At 35.2% G+C, this 8,514-nt stretch overlaps 2 protein-coding genes across 4 annotated transcripts; one reads left to right on the top strand and one right to left on the bottom strand.

Moving 5' to 3' along the window:
• The first annotated feature begins 276 nt into the window (after positions 1-276).
• Positions 277-2,067, top strand: LOC124916179 (zinc finger protein CONSTANS-LIKE 14). Its single transcript, XM_047456908.1, has 4 exons — positions 277-1,068; positions 1,159-1,401; positions 1,443-1,600; positions 1,684-2,067. Exons 1-4 carry the CDS (start codon positions 328-330, stop codon positions 1,793-1,795), a joined length of 1,254 nt encoding a protein of 417 aa, XP_047312864.1. The 5' UTR covers positions 277-327; the 3' UTR covers positions 1,796-2,067.
• Positions 2,068-2,318: 251 nt separating this feature from the next.
• On the bottom strand, positions 2,319-8,514 carry LOC124914338 (uncharacterized protein At2g33490-like). 3 transcript variants are annotated; one of them, XM_047454863.1, is made up of 11 exons: positions 8,424-8,514; positions 8,249-8,318; positions 7,536-7,608; positions 7,155-7,229; positions 6,855-6,916; positions 6,704-6,772; positions 6,091-6,119; positions 4,964-5,171; positions 4,693-4,875; positions 3,172-4,015; positions 2,319-2,818 (listed from the first exon to the last, which is right to left on the bottom strand). In XM_047454863.1, exons 2-11 carry the CDS (start codon positions 8,282-8,284, stop codon positions 2,811-2,813), a joined length of 1,587 nt encoding a protein of 528 aa, XP_047310819.1. In that variant the 5' UTR covers positions 8,285-8,318; positions 8,424-8,514; the 3' UTR covers positions 2,319-2,810. The 3 variants fall into 3 exon arrangements, with proteins under 3 accessions (XP_047310819.1, XP_047310818.1, XP_047310816.1); XM_047454862.1 differs by having other exon boundaries at positions 8,428-8,475; XM_047454860.1 differs by having other exon boundaries at positions 8,249-8,496.

Here is an 8,514-nt window from a genome sequence, read left to right as displayed (position 1 = left end):
TTATACCCTTTATATATAATCACCATTTCTCAAAATGTGAAGTTTAATAAAATATTTCATTTCAGAACAATATTTATTATTTTCTTTCATTTTTTTAAAATTATTTAAATAAGCAAAAATAAATTAAGGGTTAATTAAAAATATAAAAATAAAAATCCCAGTAGCCAATACGGTGGTCCCAGCTAATGTCAAGTAAAGTAAAGTAAAATAAAAAAATATCTGTTTTCGATGCCAGCTAAGCAAAAAGTGCAGATATTTTCTCGTGCATATCCTTTCTCTCTCTATATTCGCTTCCATTTCAATTGTCAAAGCTGAAAAATATCTTCCATGATGAACATGTCTGAAATCTCTCCTCATTGTGATTTCTGCGATGAGAGAACGGCAGTTCTCTATTGCCGTGCGGATTCCGCCAAGCTATGTTTGTTCTGCGATCAACAAGTTCACTCGGCAAACGCGCTTTCTCTTAAGCACGTCCGATCTCAAATATGTGATAACTGCAGATCTGATTCAGTTACCATCCGATGCACCACTGACAATCTTGTGTTATGTAACGAATGCGATTCAGATGCTCATGGAAACACATCGGTTGCCTCTCTTCACAATCGAGTAAGTATCCATGGATTCTCTGGTTGTCCTTCAGTAACTGAACTTGCTTCAGTTTGGGGATTTGTTCTTAATCATAAGATTTTAACAGATAAGAGTTCTTGTCAATCTAGAGATTCTAAGGTAACAAACTTTCATGATTTGATGTTCAAAAGTGAGCACAACCATGGCGCAAGTTCTTCTCAAAGCGTTCCTTGCTTTGAGATTCCAATGATGCAGAACTTGGATAACACAAGTTGCGGGAGATACAAGAGTGTGGTATTTAAACAGTTGGTTGATTTAGCTAAAAGGGAAATGGTGAGATTGGAAGGAGATGTGGCTGAGCTAGGACATGTTGAGCTGGATTCTATCAATGTAGTAGATGAAGAGGAAATGGTGCTGCAAGAAACACCATTTACTTCATTACTAATGTTCAATGATCCTGTTGTTGAGGCAAGGGGAAGTGATGGTATAGCGAAAGCGCAGGTTCGGGATTAAGATTATTGTTCTGTTCTATTCATTGATGTTTTACTCTTATCTTAAGATGATATCGAGTTGTCATTGTTACCTTTGCAGATTTGGGATTTTTGTTCAGGAAGATCAATGAGTTGCGATCAAGCTGGAGATACAGAAGTTGGATGTGATCCAAATGGTTTTGGTTTTACCATGAACTATAGTAATAACACCATGAAAGAAAGTCCTTTGACAACACCAGATAGTTTTGGTGATGCATATGAGATGAATTGTTTTTCACAATATTTAAATTCACCTTTGGTAAACGTAAGTCATTTAACATGCCTGATAAACTGTCAAAAGGATGTATGCTAAAGAAGAGATGATTCTTTGTTTTTGTTTTTCAGGGTATGGATGTAACCGCAACAAAAGCGCAGAACAGTAAGTTTACGGAAATAGTTAGTAGCCGTGAGAGTTTCCAGTTTAAGGAACATCAAGTTGAATTGGTGGCTCAGAACAAAGGGAATGCCTTGTTGAGGTATATGGAGAAGAAGAAAGCAAGAAGGTAATTAATTAATGATCTTCCTTTTGTTGTTTTTTTCATCTTTCAGTTTTTACCTAAACTTCTATGGTCTTTTTGTTTCACAGGTTTGACAAATATGTCCGATATGAGTCCAGAAAAGCAAGGGCCGACACTAGAAAACGGGTAAAAGGACGATTTGTGAAAACCTGTTTGCTTGATGAAAAGAGCTGCACTTGAAGTGTTTTTCATAGAGATTTTGTTGTAGTGTATCATAGCACAAACTCGTGTCCATAGATGACACAACAAACCGGTTTGTAGTGTATTCAATATTTTTGCACTTTCAAAATACCCACCCTAGGATAGTATTGATTCCCAAGTAGGTGGAGCTTTGCTATTTTTCTAAAATGTTCCATTCAAAAAACGTTCCATTTTAAAATCTTTAAAATAATTGTTTAGCATAATATTGTATTTGTCAATTGTGATCTAAATCATTTTTGGGTATCAAATTATAGCATGATTTTTAATTTTAATGAATATTAATACAACTATTATTCTTTGTGTTTTGTTGTAATACAACATATAATATTTTTCATAATATATGTATATATATATAAATGGTGACCCTGAAATTCCCCTAATGGAATAAGTCATTTTATTTAAAGTTAAGCCATTTAAATTAATTTATTTATTTAAAGTAACATTCTACTACTAGACTCATCATCATCCCATTATGATGATTGTCACTCAACCAAAACAAAACTCTTCAAACTTTATGGATATGTTCCACCCAGATAATATATAAAAATATAAACTGCCTTTACATGTTGACGCAAACTATTTCTGAATAATCAGAACACAACATAGTTCTAAGAAAAAAGACAAAAAAAATAGATTTTTCTATAACAAAATATAGGATAAAGAGAAAATAAACCATACCGTCCTCATCGAGTGTTTGATCATTCATCTGCTTGCAGTGTCTGCTGCTCCACGTTTCTTCTCAAACCTATCAAACCGTATTTTTTTCCTTTTTTCTCCAATTAATGTCAACCCGCAGACACTAATAGAAGGCATAAAATTAATTGATAAGTTACTATCAACCTTTTGGGGATTACAAATTCATGTGAAATTCCTCAGTTGAAGCCAAATGCATGAGAAACAAAATTTGGGGAGCTGTGTGACCTGACTAGCAAAACATTTGACCAATGCATCAAATCTCTTGTTTTACAGGATAAGAGAAAAGCCATCAAACCAGCTAACGACCTGCAAGCATCATATCGTTCGGAGATAAGCATGGGGGCTAAGCTTAATAAATCAGATTTCATGATCTACATGAGCCTAGTAAAATCATGGGGGCTGAGCAAATTTTGATGAAGACACATATGTATATATATATATATATATGACTAGAACAATTGAAATGAAACCATTAAGTTTTGGTATAATCATGTTAATGTAAGCCTAAGAAACACCAAGGCCTTGTTTGATGAGAGGTTATTTGAAAATAATCAAAATAACCTCTTATCACAATAACATGATTATACCAAATTTATATGTTTCCAATCATGGTGCATGGTTGTGGACAAATTAAATAATTAGAGAGAGAGTTCACTTACTTCTGAGCTCGTTCGATTGAAAATCTACTTCTGGTACAGTTGATAATGGCTTGATATTTGAAAGAGATATAGGAGTCAGCGGAGGAGAATTTACTTCCTCGGCATTTTCAGAAAGTTGAGGAGATTCCAATAGTTTGGCCATATGTATTGCCGTAGCCCTCTGATTGATGGAGGGTATAGAGAAGCTTCGTTGAACAGCTGGAGGAGTTGGCAGACGGGTTGGATTACTGAAAGTGGCAACATGAGTTCTATTTATTGGACCCGAAGAATACACACTTGAGGAAGAAGCTACTGGCTTAGGGGCTCCCACTGGATTATTACCAGGAGGCCTTGGAAGTTCATGGAGCTCACTTCTTTTAGGTGAAGAAGCTTTTTGGGGATGTTCAGTATTAGAAATTGGGCCACTGACTGATACTACATGGGCCTTTGTACCTGAGGCTTTATTTGAAATTGGACCAGAAAAGGCTTGCCTCTTGGAATGTTGTTGTGTTGGAACTGCACTACTACTTTCTTTAAGTTTGGATGCAGAGTTAGCAAAACCTAAAGGATTAAGATCTATGAAATCTTTGTCTTTTGTTTGAGGTTGTAGTTGTAATGGGGATGAATGCCATAGAGATTGGGAGCTTCCGCTAAGGTTCACTGGCCTAGATTTTGGAACTGAGCTATTTCCTCTAGCTGAATTCATACTTTTTGCATCATCGGGTGTAGGTAATACATATGAATGAGATTTCCTTGCAGGTACATGCGGAAAGTCTCTGATCTTGTCTCCTGTATTAAGTTTTTTCTCTGGAAATATTGGTGCAGAATAGCTGCTTCTGCTTGGCCAAGATTCCAGCTTGCAAGGCTGTTATCCAAGGTTTACAAATGTGCACAAGTTAAATTCTGAATAAAAACAAAATGTGATATCTATATAAACAAGAAAAATACCTAGAGAAACAAGAATTTGGAATATAAAAAATATTTAGAAAAGCAAATAAATTATTTAAACACATTTAGAGGATCTACATTATTGGCCGATTCAACTATTCAGAAATATTTATACATGAAGCCATACGCTTCTCAAGTGTACCACAATCAAGTCAGTAATTTTTTATCTCATAGTTCTCAAATACTAAAACTTAAGGATGTGAATGATACATTTAATTCAATTGTGGTGGTGCAAGTGATTAGTTACTGCGAAGTACATAATATAAGAAAGAAAAACATTCAGATGAGGTCTAGATAAAACACTTTGGTTTAGATAAAACACTAAAGGTCCTTTCCCAAGAAATCAAATTTAAGGCAAACTTCTTAGTTGATGGAGAAAATAGATTCCTAAGAAATCAAGCCAGATGGTCGATCATGATGAACATTTAAAAGTAAAAGCAAAAATGTCAAGGGTACAACTGAAGCAAAAGTTAGACTTATACACGACATAGATAAGCTATTTATAGTGCACCAGTTGTGTGTATAGGAGAAGTTTGCCTAAACATTTTATGAATAAAAAAACAGTTCAGAGCCTATTTTTAGGATAAGACTTACTTCCATAAAATTTCTTATTCCAGAAATGGTATCAAATGATGGCTTATTAACATGTGCATCCGCCCCATTTCCTCCATCTTCAAGCCCATCAAGTTGATAGTCTATGTGTTGCATTTTTGTGACCTTTTCTAAAAGTGGCTCAATGACTTCCAGTGATTTAAGCCCCTTTCTAAAGAAGTTCATCTATTCTCAATCAGAATGGAAAATAACCTAAAATTAGACTTGGAAGAAGAAAAGGGAACTTATTTCTATTAACCAATAAAATGTTCACCTGAGCAGCATGATGACGAGTAGCTTGCGTTAACAGACTGTGCCATTGCCCTTGCTTCAAAGATTTCAACCGAAAGATACAAAGGGATGCCACATCAATATACTCATCCTTAGCAGCTTGTAATTGTTGTGAATATAAACTTTCCCCTTTTCCACCTCTTGACTTCCCTATGTCTTGGTATTGAGCCGCAATATGTTCATATATTTCTCTGGGGATTAAATCAACAATAGATGATAATAATACCAATCAAACAAACCAAATGAATATACTCAACTGATATTTGCTATGAAGGTCAAATTCAAATCCCTTAATGGCAGGGTTACACTATAGTCTAATAAAGGAAACAGTTTAAGAGCTTAAGCTCAATTGTTATAGGTTTGTGCAAACATCTTACAGCAATCAGTACTGAATTAGAACATAATGATTCACCATATAGTTCGCAAATATCTAAGATGACCCTCTTAGTTTGAATTAGGTTCCTAAGGCAATCCAGAAGTGTATATGGTGCTAAAGAAAAAAAATAAGCTGCTCAAGTGTAGAGCCATCTTTTTTCTATGAACTAAAAATCATCAAACATAGAATGAAGAAATGCTAAGAAACAATCGCTTAGTGGCTTGCCATATAACCCTCAGTTTTGTACTGCGTACAGCAATCCAATCCTGAGCTCAGTGCTAAAGAAATGTGCCTCAATTTCCTAGTTCTTTCACCCATTTTCTAGATTTCATTGGTTCTTTAACATTGGCTTGCTTCTACACCTACCTTTATGACAATTCTTTCAAATGACTTTAAGTTTCTTCAAATATTAACTCTGAACACACCAATATTGATGTCCTACTGATTCTACCAGGTGCAGCTCATGTGAATCAAGGGATCACATGTTACAGAGCAGTCATTAAATATAATAAAGAGCAGGATGTCACAGGTGCCAACATTCATGAAATGCAAAATTGATCTGGATCATGTCCAGAAAAGCTACCAATAACTGCCTCAAAATACATTTTGTTAAAGAAAATAGCACAATTGAGCAGGAAAGTGCAACAAATACAGATATCTGCAGCTCTGACAGAACCCATTTTTCATTTGACAAATATCACTATGCTGCATATTAGGAGACTTAGGATCTGTACCTTTTCTCATCGCATTGTAGTCTCATATCCTGAAATAACAAACAATTGATTGTCCATTGAGTGATTCCATGATAAGGTCATAGTAGAGTAGTCAAGCTAACAACAATCTATGTTCTAAAACAAATAATTGGCTACAACCTAGTCGAAAAGTTGAGCATTAGCAAATTTAGGATGGGAAGAAATTGATAATTGTTAAATCAATCCTTGAGACAGAAAAGCACAGGTTGCATAGCGTAGTCAACTATGATAGAAGAAAAGGGAAATCGAGAAACGAGTGTTCGTACTAGCCCGCTAGGAAACTCGTATTCACATGGATGAGTGATGGATCATTGTGAAGACAAAGAAGCTTTTTCCACTCATCAAGGATTTGAGTAATTTTTTTCTTTAATTGTTTTTTCTCTTTTCTGTGTAACTTATGATAACCATTAGGATGACTTGTACTTATCTGGTTTTGTTACCCAAAGAGAACGCACGTTTCACTGTGATGGTAATGATGATTCTCTTTTTTTCCAAAAAATAAATAAATATTGACAGGATTAACTCATAAAGTAAGAAATTGATGATCAATCTAGAAAACAATAGCTTTTCAAGAATAATATTCTTACTTACTAACCTCCACTGTTCGAAGATCTTTCAATAGACGCTCTGACGGGGTTGTGATTGTCATGAGTATATGACAGCGCTAAAATGGAGAAAGGAACATCCATCAAGCTGAATTGGATCCATGAACTGATATGGAAAAGCGAAAGTGATAAAATACTCACATATGTATCAAAAAGTTTCTGAAGGTCAAACTGAACTTCTCCCAGCATAGATAATAGTTTATCTGCAGGCACACAGAGCAAAAAACAGCTTTTCTTCCATCCATTAAACTACAGGGGATTCATGAATTAACAGGTATTCCTAGGCAATCTACTAAATAGTCACGTCAAAAAGTAAAATAGTCAACAAAAATTTTGTGAAATTTGACACAAAAATCAAGGATTATAAAAAAAGAATGATACATATTAGTAACAACAAGTAGAGAAAAAGAGTCTAGTAAGGAGTACAGAATGGCATCGTACAGCTTTCATCGTCATTATCCAATGCAGCTTTCTCCACAAAACAGGCACCAATGTCTTGCAATGACTCTGAAAGTTCTGAAATAAAAAAATTCAAATAGTTCATCAATAAAAATATTTCTGCCATTTATATCATCAAGAGAAGCCTCTTATTTAAATAATTGGATTTACTAGTAGTATTAAGATTAACTCTGCAGGACAGCCATTGAATGGTTTGACATGCATGCACATATTCTATCTTCACGAAATATGGTTTGTAACATAACGCAAAGACTCGAATCTAAGGGGTAGAGCGCAGAAACTCATGTACTCATGATCATGAGTTCGAGTCTATAAAAAAATCATAACGTAGAATTACAGATAGCATTTAAGTGCAATAAGTACCATATGCACTATTTGTGGCTGCAGCAGCTGCAGAAAGTAAGTTGTCATGGCAATTTCTCATGTCTTGCATATCCTGGTACAACAAAAGGCAACTTTTCAGGGACCAGATACCAAAGGAAAGCACAAGCACAAAAAAATCCATGAAATATGGTAATAGTTTATGTATTAGCACCAAGATGCTGAAGTTACAGTGAACAATGTATCCACTCATTGATATATGACTGCTCTTTAGCACTTCTATGGTACAAAACAATGAGGAGAGGATGAATTAGGACCTGTGGTCTTAATGAGAGGAAACGGCATGAAAAGTCATCCAATAGGATCACGAAATCAGTGAAGAGATTCATTAATATGACTTAATGGATGAACAACAATCAATTAGAATCCAAATTATATCCAATATTTTCCGATTGCAGCCATAAATATATCATCAGAACCAGTGGAGCCGAAATTAGCTAATGATATTTCTTCCAAATTCAAATTATGAATACCGGATACATTTTAAGAAGATTTGTACCTCGTCGAAGCCTAAACTACTTCCAGAATAAAAAGAAAAAGGAATATACAAGCAAGCAAGCAAGCATAACCGTGATCTCGCAGTTTAGAAACCGACTGTAAAACCCTAAGTGGATGTAACTATGCTTATCTACTTCCATCAAAGAGATCCAAACGTAAATAAAAAGAAAAAAGAAGAAAAACAATCGAATGGCGACCTGAGAAGCTTGATCGAGTTCATCCAAACGCAACATGCGTTGAGGCTCTTTCTTGTCCTTGTCATCACTCCTGTTAAGAGCAAATTTCCTCAGCTTTCCTAATGACGATTTCATTCCGAGTAGACACAGTTCTAACGAAGATAGATAGAGAGAGAGAAATACGGTCCTCACGCACTCACACAAGTCACACCCCTTCTGCTTCAAGTCTAATTTTCCGGTTCTAGTGGGAGAAGACGAATGAAGGAAGAAGATGAAGAAGAAGAGGA

This window comes from Impatiens glandulifera, chromosome 9 (assembly GCF_907164915.1).
Source record: "Impatiens glandulifera chromosome 9, dImpGla2.1, whole genome shotgun sequence".
Classification (NCBI taxonomy): domain Eukaryota; kingdom Viridiplantae; phylum Streptophyta; class Magnoliopsida; order Ericales; family Balsaminaceae; genus Impatiens; species Impatiens glandulifera.
Note: the sequence above shows the minus strand (reverse complement) of the source record. Positions and strands in the feature narration are given on the sequence as shown.